The 20,003-nt window shown below is 45.3% G+C and overlaps 2 protein-coding genes across 2 annotated transcripts in view; both read left to right on the top strand.

The window, feature by feature from the left end:
• PICK1 (protein interacting with PRKCA 1) overlaps nt 1-20,003 on the top strand; it is a 168,843-nt gene that overhangs the window by 62,892 nt on the left and 85,948 nt on the right. The window lies entirely within an intron of this gene.
• Nucleotides 297-1,788, top strand: LOC138647126 (uncharacterized). The gene is made up of 2 exons (XM_069735930.1): nt 297-744; nt 887-1,788. The coding sequence occupies exons 1-2, from the start codon at nt 395-397 to the stop codon at nt 1,770-1,772; spliced, it is 1,236 nt and encodes a 411-aa protein (XP_069592031.1). The 5' UTR covers nt 297-394; the 3' UTR covers nt 1,773-1,788.

The following is a 20,003-nucleotide window of genomic DNA, read 5'->3' on the forward strand; positions in this document are numbered from 1 at the left end:
AGGTCCTGATCATTCCCAGCCACCAACGATCTCCCAGCAGGGGCCTGATCGTTGGTCGCTGTCACGCATAACGATTTCGTTAAGGCTGGTTTCACACTTGCGTTTTTGAACGCATGCGTTTTTTAAAAAAACGCATGGTACAAAAACGCATGTAAACGCTGCGTTTTTTTGACGCACGCGTTTAACGCGTGCGTTAAAAAAACGCAGCGTTTACACGCGTTTTTGCATGCGTTTGCGTTTTTTTGGGGATTTAAAAAAAAAAAAAAAAAATAATTAAAAAAAAAAGGTTACCAGACACAACCAATGGGAATAGAGAGGGCGTACATGATTGGCACTCAATATATAGACCCTAGGGGTACAGAAATTTTCAGAGCTTGCTACTGTTTCCGGTGTCATGATGGATCTTTCAATGGAGAACTTTTATTTCAAACTGGAGTTCAGCTTCAAGATTTTCCTTGCCTGTGTTTTTGCTTGGGAGCAAGACCGAAACCGCCAAAGATGGAGAAGGAGACAGCGTCGGCGTTTTTGGAGGCACCCCATCATTGAAGTGCGTGAGACCCGTGGAGCATATCACACGCTCTATGCGGAGCTGAATGCCAACCCGGAGAAATTCCAGGATTACACCAGAATGTCTCAAGATTCTTTCCGGGATTTACTGTCTCGTGTAGAAGGTTCCATACGGCGACAGGACACACGGCTCCGTAGAGCAATTCCACCCGAGGAACGTCTGTTAGTGACATTACGGTACGTTCAAAAACTAAACCAATGACAGTCCAATTTTTTGGTTATGACATGTATTTTTTGTTGTTTTTTTTAACCTTTTTCTTATTGAAAAACACCATTAAGAGCCGATTTTAAATGTTTTTTTTGTTTCCTTTTCTTCTAGATTTCTGGCCACAGGAGAGAGTTTATCTTCCCTGCACTTCCAATACCGCCTTGGAATCTCAACCCTGTCCGGAATTGTTGTGGACACCTGTCGTGCGTTATGGAATGTACTCCGTGAGGAGTTTATACCCGTACCCACCGTGGACATGTGGCGGGAAATATCAAAAACATTTTTGAACTTGTGTGATTTTCCAAACTGTTTAGGGGCGGTGGATGGGAAGCACATCCGCATTGTTAAACCTGCCAGAACCGGATCTGAGTTTTTTAATTATAAAAAATATTTTTCGGTAGTGTTCATGGCAATAGCGGATGCGGAGTGTCGCTTCATCGCCGTGGACATTGGAGCTTTTGGCCGTGGCAATGATTCCCAGACCTTCAAGAGCTCGGATATGGGCCGTCGGGTATATGGCAACAATTTTAATTTTCCCCCTCCACAGCCTCTCCCCAACACTCAAGGCCCACCGCTGCCATTTGTTATGGTTGGGGATGAGGCCTTCCAGATGTGTGAAAATCCCCTGAAGCCATATTCTAGTAGGGACTTGGACCACACTCGAAGAATATTCAACTACAGACTGACCAGGGCCAGAAGAACCGTAGAGTGCAGCTTTGGCATTCTGGTTGCTAAATGGCGCATTCTTGCAACAGCCATCAATCTAAAAGTGGAAACAGTGGACGAGGTGGTCAAAGCCTGTGTGGTTCTACACAATTATATAATGGCTAAGGAGCGACCCCACATTGAACTTGATGAACCAGTTTCACACCCATTGCCAGATTTTCAGCATCACCCGATGCGGTCAACTGCAGCCGTTGGTCTTATGCGGGACCAATTTGCGGCCTATTTTGTGTCCGATATTGGACGGGTTTCATGGCAGGACAATGTTGTTTAAATGTCCTGTTGTATGTTTACCAATTATTAAATACTGATACAAATTTTTCTAATTAATAAACTTTTTTGTGTTCACCAGGTCTCCTGTCTTTTTCCTCTCTAAAAAAAGGTTGAACAAAGATGGGCAGTAGATATGTATATCATAATTTGTAATCCAAAACCAGGAGTGGGTGATAGTTGATGAGGTAATAATTAGATTTTTTTAATCATAATTGACCTCTGTTGCACTCCTTATTTTGGTTTACAAAGAATGATATAAACACGCATACTTATAATAATGTAACCAGATTTAAATTTATTTATTGGTAATCTTCTTGACGTCATTGCGTCAAGACTGGCACGCTCTCTATACCCGTCAAGTGTAAGAAATAATGAATTCATGATGAACATATACATGATCATGAATTCAAAATTTCTTACACCTGCCCAGGTGAGGATAGATAGTTAGCGTGTGCCAACCATTGTCCCATCAGTTTGACAAACATTGTCACATAATGTGCTATATAGAATATGGTGAATATACAAGTCAGTAATCAACTAAACAGGTCAGGTGTCTATTTTGACATCTGACCGGTTCAGTTGAGTTCTGAACTTGATTGCCACCATTTTCTCTTTGTACAGTGACACTACACTAGTTAAAAATTAAAAATAAGAGTATGGAAATAACTACTATTTTTTTGGCCAACTCATATCTGTATACTAAAGAAACACATATAGATGTTGTCTGGTATTTTATACTACTGGAGATATGTGTAGGCCAAAAGAATAAGTGTGTGACGAAGTTTATTGGTGTGTATTGAGAGCGGTGAAAGACACAATAAACCAAACATAATTGTTGCAAATAAACTTTTTTTTTATTGAGGAAAAACAAAACAAATTTATTTTTTGGTACCGCGCCGGGTTGAACCACGCCGGCTTGGGGTTGAGTGACGTAACTGGGGGGTATTCAGAACTGAAGCCTGGCTCACCGTGGAGGAGGCAGAGGTGGCAGGAGAATGGGCAAGAAAACTTGAAGGGTCTGGAAGTTCGGGGATGGGGCTTAAAACATGAGGGGCTTGAGACACACTGGAAGGTTGAGTCATCGCGGTGTCAGCGGAGGAGGTCCAAGCCGGAGCAGAGGTCGTCACGGTGGTGGCGGTGGGATGTCCAACAGCACTCGTCATCGTGTTGGCGCTGTAGTGGAGTACACCTGTAGAGGGGATAGAGGTGGCCGTGCAGTGGTATGCAGCAGAGGTAGGAATGGTGTTTACTTGTGACAGTGACGGCACAGTTGGATATGCCGCCACATTACGACTCTGACTCTGCTGCATAGCCTGCACAAAAGCAACATTGCAGGCCTTCATCACACTCAGCTGGAGATCAGCGCTAAGGTGTTCCGACATGCCCTGTTCGATTTGATTAAAAAAATGATGAGCTGGCTTCTGGAGGTCGGCTTTCACTTGATCAACGCTTTTGGCGACATCCTGGATGCGGCAATTTAAGAGATTATGGGACACATCCATTCTGTCACCTAAAGCCTTGATAGCTTCGTGTAAAACCGAGCTCAAGTGCAAAAACTTGGGCATGAGGGACCTATCCGAAGCCCTCTGTCGCTGCCGGGATGAGCCCGCAAAAATGGGTGCAGCGAAAGAGGACTGCGAAAGGGGAAGACCTGATGGGCCAGCCCCCTGGTCTTCAGTGAGTGTGGAAGACCCACCTGGTGCTGCGCTGCTGGATGGCTGGGACGGGTCCGTGGCTGCCGGCTGAAGGACCGCTTCAGAACCTGTGGCGACAGTCGTGCAGTGTGTGCTGTGAAAAAAGAAAACAGAAAATTAATACCAAACTATAACAAGACGGTACATCCTGTGGAATTAAAAATGACAGATTATGTCAATGCAATACAACCGGAGGCATGTGAGAAATACTTACGTTCTCATGAGAAGGAACGGTCTCAGGAAGGCCAGCACACGGTGATATTTGTAGAGCCGGTGCCTTGCTCCGGAACCACTAGCTACACTCTTCTCTGCACGCAGGTCCTTGTTGAAGCGGTCCTTCATGGAACGCCAACGTGTTCTTACTTTGTCCACTGTGAAATAACAATAAAATATAATGGTCAGAATAAGGACTTTTGGCCGTGCTCTCGTGACTGTGTGTGATGATAGAAACTACGAAAAGTTTCTTTCATCACACATAGTCAAGAGAGCATGGCCAAGGTCTGTTGCTTCACATTACCGTGCAATACTTACCAAATGCATTACGGACCCGTGGCGGGGAATTCTCCCAGCCATCCCACAACGCTTGGGCCACCTCACTCCACAAATGACGGAGAACACTATTGACGGCGTGCTGTTGATCCCGGCTGTCTGTTATGGCCGGCAATCAGGCAACACAGCGTGCAGTAATCAGCGCACATACAGAGATCTGGCAATAACCAAAAACAATAGGACGAGCTCTGAGACGTGGAATCTCTGTAGACTGCAGTACCTGATCTATCCTCACACAACTATAAGCAGCAGTGGATTGCGCCTATCACTACCTATGCAACTCGGCACTGCCTGAGGAGCTGACTAGCCTGAAGATAGAAATACAAGCCTGACTTACCTCAGAGAAATACCCCAAAGGAATAGGCAGCCCCCCACATATAATGACTGTTAGCAAGATGAAAAGACAAACGTAGGAATGAAATAGATTCAGCAAAGTGAGGCCCGATATTCTAGACAGAGCGAGGATAGCAAAGAGAACTATGCAGTCTACAAAAAACCCTAAAACGAAAACCACGCAAAGGGGCAAAAAGACCCACCGTGCCGAACTAACAGCACGGCGGTGCACCCCTTTGCTTCTCAGAGCTTCCAGCAAAAGTTAATAGCAAGCTGGACAGAAAAAACAGAAAACAAACTAGAAGCACTTATCTAGCAGAGCAGCAGGCCCAAGGAAAGATGCAGTAGCTCAGATCCAACACTGGAACATTGACAAGGAGCAAGGAAGACAGACTCAGGTGGAGCTAAATAGCAAGGCAGCCAACGAGCTCACCAAAACACCTGAGGGAGGAAGCCCAGAGACTGCAATACCACTTGTGACCACAGAAGTAAACTCAGCCACAGAATTCACAACAGCTGTCCCACAACGGGACTCGCTCCTGGACCAGACTGATCAGCAGGTCATTGTCAATCCGGTCGTCCCCCCGTTGTGAAACCTAAAATTAAAAGAAAATCATTTAAGTTTGCTCAACCACATTTGGAAAAAATAAGACACGAAGATGAGAAAGGGCAGGAATATGAAAGACAACTTTCAGAAAAGGATGATACAAGAAAAATGTAAAGAAAAACAGGGTACAGAAAGGAAGTTAAAAGAATATTACAATGAGGACAGTCTGCCTGGTATACATACCCGCTGCCGTCTTCCACCTGGACCTTGACTCCGCTGCTCAGTACCTCTCTGTCCCTCAGTTGAAGTGCTCTATAAAATTAAAAAAAAAAAATTGCCTCATGTGTCGATGTGACAGTCAATACTTACCAAGCTGACGGACAAAAAAATTACCTCGCTCACGTGATCCACTTCTGATTGCCGTGGCTGGAACTCCTCATCAGACGAAGAAACCGGAGAAGACATTCTGATGCGTGTTGAAAGAAAAAATAGAAGAAATTAGGACATGTAGATCCAAAAAATTGAAAATGAATGCATTGGCTAGGATATACTCACATTGCTCTGTGTCTTGTCCAACAATGCGTCCGGGCAGGGTGCTGTCTTCTTTGGAGTCTGATGGGAAGTGACCAGAAACTTCCCCCAACCTTCCTTTTATAACCCTGCTGCTATGGGGGAGGCTTATCAGTGTCTAGACAACCTTATCTACAGTTAATTCAATCTTGCCCAAAAAAACGCATGCAAACGCATGTCCAAAAAAACGCATGCGTCCCCATTGACTCCAATGCATTTTTTGTCCCCAAAAAAACGCATGTAAACGCATGCGTTTTTTTGGTAAAAAAAAACACCCCTCAAAATACTACAAGTTGCATTTTAGAAAATGAACGCATGCAGTTAAAAAACGCATGCGTTCACAAACGCGTGCAAACGCATACACCTAAAAACGCATGTGTTTTCAATGTTAAATATAGGGGGAAAAAACGCATGCGTTTTTTTTGTAAAAAACGCTGCAGACAAAAACGCAAGTGTGAAACCACCCTAATAATATCGTTGCTACGTCACAAAAAGCAACGATATCATTAACAAAATCGTTGTGTGAAGGCACCTTTAGAAGTGCTATGTCCCTTCTAGGTTCTCTGACCACTTGCATCCTCGCAGTCCTGTTTGCCCAGTTTCATACTAGAGCCTTAAAATGGGATGTGTTAAGAAACAACATTTTCTTTAGAGGGCACCTGGAAGGAAATATGATGCTATCCAAGTCATCAATACAGTTCCTACTTTGTTGTCTGGATTTCACTAATCTGTCCAGGTGGGTTCACTGGGTAAATGAGATGTCACGGGTGGTCACCATGGATGTGAGCCCCAGGGCTTTGGGGACTCATTTAGAAGACTTAGTAATCCAGAGGATTTGGTCAGTGGACGAAGTATGTTTTTCAGCAAACTTGAAGGAATTGCTTGCAGTTGAGTTGACAGTAAGAAGATGCCTTGTGTCCGAACAGGGTCTTCATGTCAGGATCCTCTGCTACTATCAGGTGACGGTGGCCAATATAGACCAACAGAGAGAACACAATCCAGACCCTTAATAGAGGTGACAGATCACTTATACCATCTAGCGGAAAGTAATCTCCTATCATTGACTGCTCTTCACAGAGAAAAAGAAAACATCAGAGCGGACTTTTTAACCCGCAATCAACTAAGGCAAGGAGAGTGGGAGTTACCAGTCCATCTTCAGCCAGGTAGTGCAGATGTGGGGCCATCTGGACATAAACTTCTTTGTCACCAGGTTGAACAAGAAGGTAAAAAATTTCTGTTCTCTGAATCCCAGAGAAGGTCCCCGGGGGGTAGATTCCTTCTTAGTTCCATGAAAGTTCAAACTGACATACAGTAAAAGAGAAGAAACTAATGCGGCACTCACCCCGAATTTGCTGTGAAGATTGTGATCTTTAATGGAGAAAGATGAAAATTACATCCATCAGGACATCAGGTACATATGAGGGTGCGGTATAGGAGCACGGACGACGGCCGTTTCGCACACACAGGTGCTTCTACGGGTCCAAACCAATAAGGCGGACACGCTCTCTCCAAACCCTGACTAAAGCTGCCCTACTGGGACTCACTTCCCACATGCTTCTTGCCCTTCATTTATCTTCCTTGCACAAGTGAGGTTTTGATAAAGACAATTCCTGGTCGAAACGTTAACCTTGTTGTCCGCAGCCACTATATTTCTGAAAAGCACCTGGTGATGTTTGTATACATGAATAAAGAAGCAACATTTTTTGCACATATCTCAACTATTTGACTGCGGCTGACAAGCTCTGAGAGCGTAACTGTAATCTAGCACAGAATTATTGGGTATCTAGATTTATTAGGGCTTTATTTAGATCCAGGCCCATCTTAAAAAAAAAAAAAGAGTAGTGCCGTGAGACTTAAACCTAGTCTTAGTAGCCATAACAGAGTTACCATTGGAGCATCAAATTTAGCATCTGTCAAATTTTTTTTCCCTTAAATAGCCCTCCTGGTAGAAATAACATCTGCTCGAAGGGTCAGTAAAATTCAGGCCGTTTAAAGAATTCCACTGTTCACACAGTTTCTGGAACACACGGTAATTTTGAAACCTGATCCATCCTGCCTACCTAAAGTAGCGTCCCAGTTTCATAGATTACAAGAGGAAGAAAAGCTTCATACACTAGATGCTAGCAGATGTCTACTAAAATACCTGTCTATTACTAACTCGTGGAAGGATAGTTCTTTTTTTGTGTCCTTCCAAGGACCCAGGAAGGGGCTTAAAGCTTCAAATTACACAATTGCTCGGTGGATTAGGGAGGCCATTTCTTACATTATTCTGCAAGTTGCAAGGTAGCTGGAGGTCTGAAGGCTTAAGGTACCGTTACACTCAGCAACGCTGCAGCGATATAGACAACGAGCCGACCTAAACTAGATCGCTGGAGCGTCGCTGTTTAGGCCGCTGTAGAGACGTCAAACAACAACTCCAGAACGATGCAGGAGCGATCCAGTGACGTAACGGCGACTCATTTATCGTTCTCGCTGGTTGTTAGCTCCATGTAAAACGTTGCTGGCGTCGTTGCTTTTGATGTCAAGCATGACGATACACGCCGACCTGACGACAAAATAAAGTTCTGGACTTCTAGCTCCAACCAGCGATGGCACAGCGGGATCCAGATCGCTGCTGCGTGTCAAACACAACGAGATCGCTATCCAGGACGCTGCAACGTCACTGATTGTTGTCGTTCTCGTTGCAAAGTTGCTGAGTGTGACTGTACCTTTACTCTACAAAGGCCGTTTCAAGCTCCTGAGTGGAGAGATCGGATGTCTCAATTGAGCAGATCTGTAAGGCAGCAACCTGGTCTTCTCCTTCCACTTTCTATAAGCATTATAGGCTGGATATGGGTTTCTCTTCACCTCACCTTTGAAAGAAGGGTACTCCAGGCTGTGGTCCCTTCCTGAATTTTTACTTTCTCTGAAATTCTCTTGCGGTGCTGTCATGGGTGATCGATAAAGTCTTAGTTATTTACCGGTAACAGGATTTTCCAGGTCATCCACCTGACAGCACCATTGAGGTTGTCCTTCTTATCCATAGTGGGACAGGAAACCACGAGAGTATGAAAGGACCCTCCCCCTACCAACCATCAGTGTTTTTCCTGTCCCACTCTGGATAGGAACGACGAGAGTAACGCCGGCAGGCTCCGTTCGGAGGGTGTGGAGCGGGGGGTTTCGGCCCTAATTATCCTTCCCACCTCAAGACCTCCGCATGCTGAAACCCGACACAGGGTCCCTCCGCTTACCCAGTGCAGCGCTGCTCCTGGGTTAACCGGTCGCTTCCTCCTTAGCGGGGCTCTCGACCAGGCACACCGCCCCGTGTCCGGGAAGCTCCTCTCTGCATGCGGTCCCGGAGCGAAGTCTGCAGCAGCGGCCATTACTGAGACCGCACGCTACAACCTGGCGTAGCACTTCCAGGTTGCGGTCAGCGGTGGGTGGGGCGACGTCTCCTCCGCACGGCAGCTGTTTCCGGGGCATGTCGGTGAGCACGGCTGAAGCGCTCCAACGAGGGATTCCTCTTCTAAAGGCATATAAGGTAAAGGGGGTTTTGGGGTGACGTCTCCGCTGAGTAAAGAGCATTCCAGACATGGAGGATTCTGCCAGGTTGGACACAGAGAGCCAGGGGCATGTGAGTACCCTATGAAGGGGTTATCACTAAATTCCCACCACCCACCTACCAGTGTGCAGTTATCTGAGACGGGGTCACTTCTGTTTCATAGAGCACCTGTACTTCTACGGAGAAAAAAGAAGTTAAAAAATCGGGGAAAAATAGGAAGTGTCCTATTTGTTTTATACGGCTGAAAGACTTATGGCAAAAACCCCTTTGTGAGGCATGCACTAATCGCATCGTGGGAGAAGAACAGGCCTCTCTTATGTCGAGTATGAGGACTATTATCAGAGAGGAGGTGCAGGTGTCAGTGTCTGGCCTTGTTGTCCCTCAACCCACGCAGCCTGAAAGTCTATCCAGGAAGAGGATGAGAGAATCGGACTCCTCTTCTGAAGGAGTTTTGTCCGAATCTGATCTGGAGGAGGATGAGTATAGAGATCCTCCAGAAAGAGTGAAGAGGTATTTATTCTCTTCTGTGGACATGGACGAGTTACTAGGTGCAGTGAGGCGCACCATGCAGGTTGAAGAACTTCCAACATCTTGTTCAGTTCAGGATGAAATGTTTGGTGGGTTACGTACTCAGACCTCTAAAGTTTTCCATGTGAACTCTCATATACGGTCTATGATTCTAGAAGAGTGGGAGGAGGCAGAGAAACGTCTGACTATTCCCAAAGACTTTAAACTTCACCTTCCTTTTGATTCGGAAGAGGTCAAGGATTGGGAGGACATTCCCAAAATAGACATTCCTTTAGCCCGAGTCTCCAAGAGAACTGCCATTCCTTTTGAAGACTCTTCTAACCTAAAGGAACCTATGGATAGGAAGGCAGATGGTCTCTTGAAAAGAACCTGGGAGAGTTCAGCAGCTGTGATACGTGCAAATATAGCGGCAACATCAGTGGCGCAATCTATGCACGTGTGGTTTGATGATTTGGTAGATCAAATATCATCCAAAACCCCTAGAGTTTCTCTACTGAAATCCCTACCCCTTCTAAAAATGATAACAGATTTTCTTGCAGACACTTCTGCAGAATCAGTGAGGTTCACGGCCAGGAGTCAGTCCTTATCAAACGCAGCCAGAAGAGCCATCTGGCTCAAAAACTGGTCGGGGGGATATGCATTCTAAAAATAAGCTTTGTGCTAACCCATTTTCAGGTGGAAGAGTTTTTGGTCCAGTTCTGGACAATATTTTAGAGAAGGCTTCAGACGAAAAGAATGGGTTTCCGGAGGATGAGTGCAAAAAATTTAGGCCCTTTCGTAGGCCCCGTTTTAACCAGAGAACTGACTATAGGGGAAAGGGAAGCAAGGGAGGTGGAGCTATCCAAAAGGAAGGGATAATAGAACCAAAGGTAAAGAGTCCACCTTTTCAGGTTCAACCTCGGGATACCACAGGAAATGACGCCATCAGAGTAGGGGGGCACCTGACCAGGTTCCTGGAGGGTTTGCAGGAGATTACCACAAGCCCGTGGGTCCTACAACTGATCTCTCAGGGATACAGGATAAAGTTCTCCTTGTCTCCCCCACAAAAATTCCTGATATCCAGCTCCTACCTTGTCTCAACCTCTCCCATGTGGGTAGACATTCAGGATCTTCTAAAAACGGCTGCAATCATTCCGGTGCCTCCCCAAGAAATAGGACAGGGGTTTTATTCAAGTCTGTTTTCCATAATAAAGCCCTCCGGAGAATCAAGAACAATCATAAATCTCAAACATCTAAACACATGGGTAAAATACAAGAGATTTAAAATGGAATCTATAAAATCCACGATTCCCCTCTTAGGGAAAGGAGTGGTAATGTGCACTCTAGATTTAAAGAGTGCGTTCTACCACGTCCCAATTTACCCAGGCCACCAGAAATATCTCAGGTTTGCGGTAGAAAAAGAAGGCAGGATCTTCCATTTTCAGTTTTGCTGTCTACCGTTCGGCCTAGCCTCAGCCCCAAGGGTCTTTACAAAAATTATGATAGAGGTAGTGGCCTACCTAAGGAATCAGGACATAAGTTGTCCCTTATTTGGATGACTTCCTGGTAATAGCAGACACGGTAAATCAGCACAGGACCGACTGTTAGTGTTTGATCTCCACACTGCAGAATTTGGGATGGATCGTAAATTGGACAAAATCCGATCTAGTACCCAAACAGAGAATAAAGTTTCTAGGAGTCATACTAGACTCAAGTGTAAGAATGTCTTTTTTACCAGAAGGTAAATTATCCGGCATAATAAACTGTCCGTCAGTTCACGAAGAACAGAGTATCCATCAGGGAAGCCATGAAGGTCCTGGGACTGATGATGTCCTGCATACCTTGCATAAATTGAAGTCAGTTTCACTTCCGACGGCTTCAGCAAGTGATTCTCGTCTCCTGGGACAGAAGACAAGGGTCATTGGACAAAGTGTTTCATCTGTCACCTCGAGTAAAGACCTCCTTACGCTGGTGGACAAATCCCAAAAATCTGAAGAAAGGGGTGGCTTAGATTCATTCGCCCGAAGTCGTAATTACCACCGATGCAAGGCTGGGGAGGACATATCCAGGGAAGATATTACCAGGGTCTGTGGAGTCGGAAAGACAGCAAGTAGTCCTCGAATTACAGGGAGCTACTCGCAGTCTGGAAAGTTCTATCCTCTGCCCAGTCCTGGGTGGAAAACAAACACGTGAAAGTGCTATCGGACAACACAACAGCAGTAGATTTTCTTCGTCACCAGGGTGGTCCGAGGCACTTGGCTCTGCAGAACCTGGCAGAGCATATCTTCAAGTGGGCAGAGAAGAGAGTTCTCTCGGTTTCGGCAGTTCATCTAGAAGGTACCAGAAACCAGATGGCGGACTTCCTAAGCAGGAAGACAGTCTTGTCGACCGAATGGGAATTGAACAACGAAGTATTTTCAGACTTATGCCATCATTGGGGAAATCCGGTCATAGACCTCTTTGCAGCCAGACAGAATGCGAAGGTTAACACCTTTTACTCACTGAACCCTCAAGACAACCCAGCCGGGATCGATGCATTTTCCCAGTCATGGAGCATTCCCTCCTCTTGCGTTAATACCAAGAATTCTCAGGAAAATTGCAGAAGACAGAGCCAGAGTCCTTATTGTAGTACCGTTCTGGCCAAGGAGGAGTTGGTTCCCATTCCCTTTCTTCCTCGGAGGAGAGACCTTCTTTATCAGGGACCTATTTTCCACCAGAATCCAGAAGCTCTTTGGTTGTCGGCGTGGATCCTGAACGCCAGGTTCTGAAAGCAAAAGGTTTGTCGGATGAAGTGATTTCCACGCTACAAGCAAGTAGGAAAACGGTAACTTCTTCCATCTATACTAAAATTTGGAAAAAATTCTGCAGCTATTGTGGAGAGGCGACAGTTGATACTGATCACCCCAATATTCCTAAAATCCTTGACTTCTTACAATCAGGTTTTAAAGCAGTTCTTAAGCCCAGTACTTTAAGGGTGCAAATAGCGGCTCTTAGTGTTTTCTACGACTCTACATTAGGCCGGTTTCACACGTCAGTGGCTCCGGTACGTGAGGTGACAGTTTCCTCACGTACCGGAGCCACTGACACACGTAGACACATTGAAATCAATGCATCTGTGCAGATGTCATTGATTTTTTGCGGACCGTGTCTCCGTGTGCCAAACACGGAGACATGTCAGTGTTCATGGGAGCACACGGATTACACGGACCCATTAAAGTCAATGGGTCCGTGTAAAACATGAACCGCACATGGACGTTGTCCGTGTGCAGTCCGTGTGCCGTGCAGGAGACAGCGCTACAGTAAGCGCTGTCCCCCCCACTTGTGCTGAAGCCGCCATTCATATCTTCTCTGCAGCAGCGTTTGCTGTAGAGAAGATATGAATATATCTTTTTTTTTTTTTTTTTTTTTTGTTTCTCGTGTTTAAAATAAAGATCCATGTCCCCACCCCCCTCTCACCCCCTGTGCGCCCGCCCGCTGTTCTTAAAATACTCACCCGGCTCCCTTGCTGGCAGCTGCTTCCTGTCCTGGCCGCACCTTCTACTGTACGAGCGGTCACGTGGGGCCGCTCATTTACAGTAATGAATATGCGGCTCCACCCCTATGGGAGGTGGAGCCGCATATTCATGACTGTAATCGGCGGCCCCACGTGACCGCTCATACAGTAGAAGGTGCGGCCAGGACAGGAAGCGGCGCCAGCCAGCGAGGGAGCCGGGTGAGTATTTTAAGAACAGCGGGCTGGCGCACAGGGAGTGGGAGGGAGGTGGGGGACATGGATCTTTATTTTAAACACGAGAAACAAACAAATAAAAATAATATTCATATCTTCTCTACAGCAAACGCTGCTGCAGAAAAGATATGAATGGCGGCTTCAGCACCAGTGGGGGGGACAGCGCTAAACTTTAGCGCTGTCTCCTGCACGGTGCTGTGTGGTACCCAGTGGGCACACGGGCGACACACATGTGCCGCATGTGTGCCACACTGATGTGCCACAGAAACGCACGGGCACACGGACACGGATAATTCCGGTACCGATTTTTCAGGTACCGGAATTATCTGGACGTGTGCGACTGCCCTTATCGTCCCATCCCTGGATAAGTCGTTTTTCCAGAGCGGTTACGAGATTAAAACCATTAATAAGAAAGACTGTCCCACCGTGGGACCTAAATCTGGTCCTTAACGTACTATGTAAACATCCGTATGATTTAGGGAGCGAACTAGAGATTAGTAAATTGTCCTAAAAACGTTTTTTCTTGTAGCCATCACTTCGGCGAAGAGACTGGGTGAACTACAGGCTCTTTCTATCCAGGATCCTTATTTATAGGTCTTCAACGACAGGTTAGTTTTGAAACTTGATCCAGCCTTTCTCCCGAAAGTGATCTCAGAGTCGAATATGAATCAGGAGGTCATACTTCCCTCTTTCTTCCAGTCACCTAAAAATCAAATGGAAACGTTCTACCATAACCTAAATGTTAGGGAAACAGTCCTTAAATATCTAGAAGTGACTGCACCCTGGAGACAGGATAATAATCTTTTTGTTCAATTCAGAGGCCTAAACATAGGTAGAAAAGCGTCTAAATCTACTATCGCAAGGTGGATTAGATCCACAATCATTTCGGCCTATAAAATTCAGGGAAAGAATCCCCCAGACAGTATCAAGGCATATTTGTCTAGATTAATGGCAGCCTCATGGGCAGAGAGGGGGGGGCTTCAGCAGATCAAATTTGCAATGCCGCGTCCTGGTCTAATCTCAGTACTTTTTCCAAACATTATAAACTAGATGTAATGTCAACACAACTAGGGTTTGGCAGGAAGGTACTCCAGGCAGTAGCCCCACCCTAAGGCTACTTTCACACTAGCGTTTTTTGCAATACGTCGCAATGCGTCGTTTATGGTAAAAACGCATCCTGCAAAGTTGTTTGCAGGATGCGTTTTTGCCCCATAGATTAACATTAGCGACGCATTGCCACACGTCGCAACCGTCGTGCGACGGTTGCGCTGTGTTGTGGCGGCCGCCGGGAGCAAAAAACGTTAAATGCAACGTTTTTTGCTGCCGACGGACCGCTTTTTCCGACCACGCATTCGTGGCCGGAACTCCGCCCCCACCTCCCCGCACCTCACAATGGGGCAGCGGATGCGCCGGAGAAATGCATCCGCTGCACCCGTTGTGTGGCGCATCAAACGCTAGCGTCGGAATCTTGGCCCGACGCATTGCGATGGGGAGATTCCGATGCTAGTGTGAAAGTAGCCTTAGAACCAATCTTCTTTGGTACTTCTCCATGGTGCTGTCAGGTGGATGATCTGGAAAACGGTAATTAGACCTACCGGTAATTGTATTTCCAGGAATGTTTTTTTTGCTGCATTTTTAGGCTGTGTTCGTACAGTGCTTTCTAGCATTGTTTTCTGCAGAAAAGACGCTGGATTTTAGAGAACCAACAAAAGCTATGAAAGTTCATAAATCTCATGCACTCTTGTTTTTTTTTTTCCAGACTCAATTTCAGCACTATAATGTTTTGTTTTTGTTTGTTTTTTTATTAATCTGTAGCATTTCAAGTGCAAAAACTGTAGCACACAGGTTTTGCTGCGTTTTTGTTGCATTTTTGGTGAATTAAAGTAACTTTATTAAACATGTACTGAAGATGAATCCTACATGTAATCTGCAACAAAAAAAGCATCAAAATCACTGCGCTTTTAAATGTAACATTTTAAGGCTATGTGCACACGTTCAGGATTTCTTGCAGAAATTTCCTGAGAAAAACCTGAAATTTTCTGCAAGAAACCTGCATGCGTTTGTTGCGCTTTTCTACCGCGTTTTTGGTGCGTTTTTTTTCTGGACATTTCCAAATGCATTTTATAGTGGGAAATCCGCAAAAAAAAACCCGCAAAATTAATGAACATGCTGCGTTTTTTACCGTGATGCATTTTTTTGTGGAACAAAAATTGCGGAATTCATTCTAAATAATGAGATGTATAATGTATGCTTTTTTTGCGGTTTTATAGCGTTTTTATAGGGAAAAAACGCGAAAAAAACACGAAAAATCAGCAACGTGTGCACACAGCCTAACTCTCAAGAGAACAGATTTTGGCTGCAGAAAAAAAATCGCTGTATATGAATGTTGCCTTATGCTGCAATTTTCATGCTTGATCATTGTTGTCGAAGCACAACATGTTTTGCTGTGTTTTCGCACTTTCTCATTTCTTTTTATGAGTGAAAGAAGCTGAAAGAATTGACATGCTGCATATTTAAAAAATGTTGCAGAGCTCAAAATCTGTTAGAAAGATAAAACAAGCGTGGGCATGAGATTTCTGACATCTCATAGCTTTTGGATGGTACTGTAAAAAGCATCCTCTTTTCTACATAATAGAATCTACACGATATCTTAAAACTAATGGTGTTGTTCAAAAGTATAACTCGTCCCGCAAAAAAACAAGCCCTCACATGGCCATATTGACCAAAAAATAAAAAAAGTTATGGCTCTGGGAAGAAGGGAAGCACAAAACAAAAATGGAAAATGGCTCGGGGGATAAGGGGTTAATAGAGTAGTAGTGGGTGCATGAGTTATTGAATTTCTTTTATTACTGGGAAAACCTCTTTAACTCATTTTTGTCTAAACCTGTTTTCACTTTCCTGATCAGGCCAGGTTTTTAAAATCTGACCTGGTGGCCATTGCTGTGGACTACATCTACATATCCCAATAATGTATTGTTATTTTCCTGACACATCTATACATATGAGGCATTGTGATTACTCGCTAATCCCACCCCCCGGCACAGTAGCTCCGCCTCCCACCACATCACCACACACAATCCCGCCCCCCACCACATCACCACACACAATCCCGCCCCCACCACATTACCACACATAATCCTGCCCCCACATCACCACACATAATTCCGCCCCCCACCACATTACCACACATAATCCTGCCCCCCACCACATTACCACACATAATCCCCCCACCACATTGCCACACATAATCCCCCACCACATTACCACACATAATCCCGCCCCACCACATCACCACACATAATCCCGCCCCCACCACATTACCACACATAATCCCACCCACCACATTACCACACATAATCCCCCCACCACATTACCACACACAATCCCGCCCCCCACCACATTACCACACATAATCCCGCCCCCCCACCACATTACCACACACAATCCCGCCCCCCCACCACATTACCACACACAATCCCGCCCCCCACCACGTCACCACACATAATCCCGCCCCCCACCACATTACCACACATAATCCCACCCCCACCACATTACCACACATAATCCCACCCCCCAGTGAGGCGGTAGCTCCGGTGTTGGTGATGCGGTAGCTCCGGTGTTGGTGAGGCGGTAGCTCCGGTGTTGGTGAGGCAGCAGCGGTGTCAGTGCAGGCTGTAGGCTTTCCTGAAGAGATGAGTTTTCAGGTTCCGTCTGAAGGATCCGACTGTGGTTGATAGTCGGACGTGTTGGGGCAGAGAGTTCCAGAGGATGGGGGATATTCGGGAGAAGTCTTGGAGGCGATTGGATGAGGAGCGAATAAGTGTGGAGGAGAGAAGGAGGTCTTGGGAGGACCGGAGATCACGTGAGGGAAGATATCGAGAGATTAGTTCAGAGATATATGGAGGAGACAGGTTGTGGATGGCTTTGTTGGTCAGTATTAGCAATTTGAACTGGATACGCTGAGGGAATGGGAGCCAGTGAAGAGATTTGCAGAGGGGGGAAGCGGAGGAGTAGCAAGGAAAGAGATGGATTAGTCGGGCAGCAGAGTTAAGGATGGACTGGAGAGGTGCAAGGGTGTTAGCAGGGAGGCCACAGAAAAGGATGTTGCAGTAGTCAAGGCGGGAAATGATGAGGGCGTGCACAAGCATTTTAGTAGATTGGGGGTTGAGGAAAGGACGGATCCTGGAGATATTTTTGAGCTGGAGGCGACAGGAGGTGGAAAGAGCTTGGATGTGTGGTTTGAAGGACAGGGCAGAGTCGAAGGTTACTCCAAGGCAGCGAACTTCGGGTACAGGGGAAAGCATGATGTCATTGACTGCGATAGATAGGTCAAGTAAGGAAGATTTGTGGGATGGAGGAAAGATGATGAGTTCAGATTTGTCCACATTGAGTTTGAGGAAGCGAGAGGAGAAGAAGGAGGATATGGCTGATAGGCACTCTGGGATTCTGGACAGCAGAGCGGTGACGTCTGGGCCAGAGAGGTAGATCTGAGTGTCGTCAGCATAGAGGTGGTACTGGAATCCATGGGACTTTATGAGTTGTCCCAAGCCAAGTGTATAGATTGAGAAGAGTAGGGGTCCTAGAACAGAGCCTTGGGGGACTCCAACAGAGAGAGGGTGGGATGAGGAGGTAGTATGGGAGTGGGAGACGCTGAATGTGCGGTTGGAAAGGTACGAGGCGATCCAGGATAGGGCGAGGTCTTTGATGCCAAAGGAGGAGAGCATCTGCAGTAGGAGGCAGTGGTCAACTGTGTCGAAAGCAGAGGACAGGTCTAGAAGGAGGAGTACAGAGTATTGTCCAGTAGCTTTGGCGGTAAGTAGGTCGTTAGTGATTTTGGTCAGGGCAGTCTCAGTTGAGTGATGGGGGCGGAAACCAGATTGTAGATTGTCGTACAACAAGTTAGATGAGAGGTGGGAGGAGAGTTCAGCATGGACGTGCTGCTCCAGGAGTTTGGAAGCAAATGGGAGCAGCGATATTGGGCGATAGCTGGACATAGCAGTTGGATCGAGGGTTGGCTTTTTAAGGATAGGCGTGATTGTGGCATGTTTGAACGCAGAGGGGAAGGTGCCAGAAGTTAGTGATAGGTTGAAGAGGTGGGTTAGGGATGGGATAAGTGTGGTGGTGAGGTTTGGGAGGAGGTGGGATGGGATGGGGTCGAGCGCACAGGTGGTGAGGTGGGATTTGGAGAGGAGACAATTAAGTCCCCCTTCAGTGATGTTGGATAGGGAGGTTATGGGGTTTGGGCATTGGTCTGGTATACAAAGGGGTTATGTTTCGTTATGAAATTTGTTTAGATGCTGGAATGAATAAAAACGCACATCTTACGGGATCCAGTTTGTTTTTCATTTTACACTGTGAATAAAATGTATTATTCAGATTTTTAATGATTATTATTGTTATTAACTTCATTTTAAGTTAATTTATCACCTGTGTAAGCGCTATTGAATGTTGTAATTATTTACTTTAATCACCAGCAGCATTAATTAGATAGCAATGAGCGTGCCGAGCGTTAGCTGGCTGGAAACAGCTAGTTGTATGTTATATTAGTGGTAATTCAATTCAACATGATTTGCATTCATTTTAAAAATGTCTGAAATTTGCCAAAGGTTATAGAAATAACAAAGCAAACATTGAATTCTGTGTTTTAACCCAGATGACAGAGCAAAAATCTGCTGACAGTTCCCTTTTAACGTGTTAGAAGGCTTAAAGATGTAGCAGCAATTTTTAATTTTTCCAGCAAAATTTACAAAACCTGTTATTTTTTTAACCCCTTCATGACCCAGCCTATTTTGACCTTAATGACCTGGCCGTTTTTTGCAATTCTGACCAGTGTCCCTTTATGAGGTAATAACTCGGGAACGCTTCAACGGATCCTAACGGTTCTGAGATTGTTTTTTCGTGACATATTGGGCTTCATGATGGTGGTAAATTTAGGTCAATAATTTTTGCGTTTATTTGTGGAAAAAATGGAAATTTGGCTAAAATTTTGAAAATTTTGCAATTTTCAAATTTTTTTTATTTTGTTAAACCAGAGAGTTATGTGACACAAAATAGTTAATAAATAACATTTCCCACATGTCTACTTTACATCAGCACAATTTTGGAAACAAGATTTTTTTTTGCTAGGAAGTTATAAGGGTTCAAATTTGACCAGCGATTTCTCATTTTTACAACGAAATTTACAAAACCATTTTTTTTAGGGACCACCTCACATTTGAAGTCAGTTTGAGGGGTCTGTATGGCTGAAAATTCCCAAAAGTGACACCATTCTAAAAACTGCACCCCTCAAGGTACTCAAAACCACATTCAAGAAGTTTATTAACCCTTCAGATACTTCACAGCAGCAGAAGCAACATGGAAGGAAAAAATGAACATTTAACTTTTTAGTCACAAAAATGATCTTTTAGCAACAATTTTTTTATTTTCCCAAGGGTAAAAAGAGACATTGGACCCCAAACGTTATTGTACAATTTGTCCTGAGTACGCCGATACCTCATATGTGGGGGGGAACTACTGTCTGGGCGCACGACAGGGCTCAGAAGGGATGGAGCGCCATTTGACTTTTTCAATGAAAAATTGGCTCCAATCTTTGGCGGACACCATGTCGCGTTTGGAGAGCCCCTGTGTGCCTAAACATTGGAGCTCCCCCACAAGTGACCCCATTTTGCAAACTAGACCCCCCAATGAGCTTATCTAGATGCATAGTGAGCACTTTGAACCCCCAGGTGCTTCACAAATTGATCCGTAAAAATGAAAAAGTACTT

Source organism: Ranitomeya imitator, chromosome 8 (assembly GCF_032444005.1).
Source record: "Ranitomeya imitator isolate aRanImi1 chromosome 8, aRanImi1.pri, whole genome shotgun sequence".
Lineage (NCBI taxonomy): Eukaryota > Metazoa > Chordata > Amphibia > Anura > Dendrobatidae > Ranitomeya > Ranitomeya imitator.

Bases quoted from the DNA above. Each gene is read 5' to 3' on its own strand.
- LOC138647126 (XM_069735930.1), top strand. From the start codon at position 395: ATGATGGATCTTTCAATGGAGAACTTTTATTTCAAACTGGAGTTCAGC. The intron at 745-886 runs GTACGTTCAAAA...CTTTTCTTCTAG, and splicing joins CGTCTGTTAGTGACATTACG to ATTTCTGGCCACAGGAGAGA.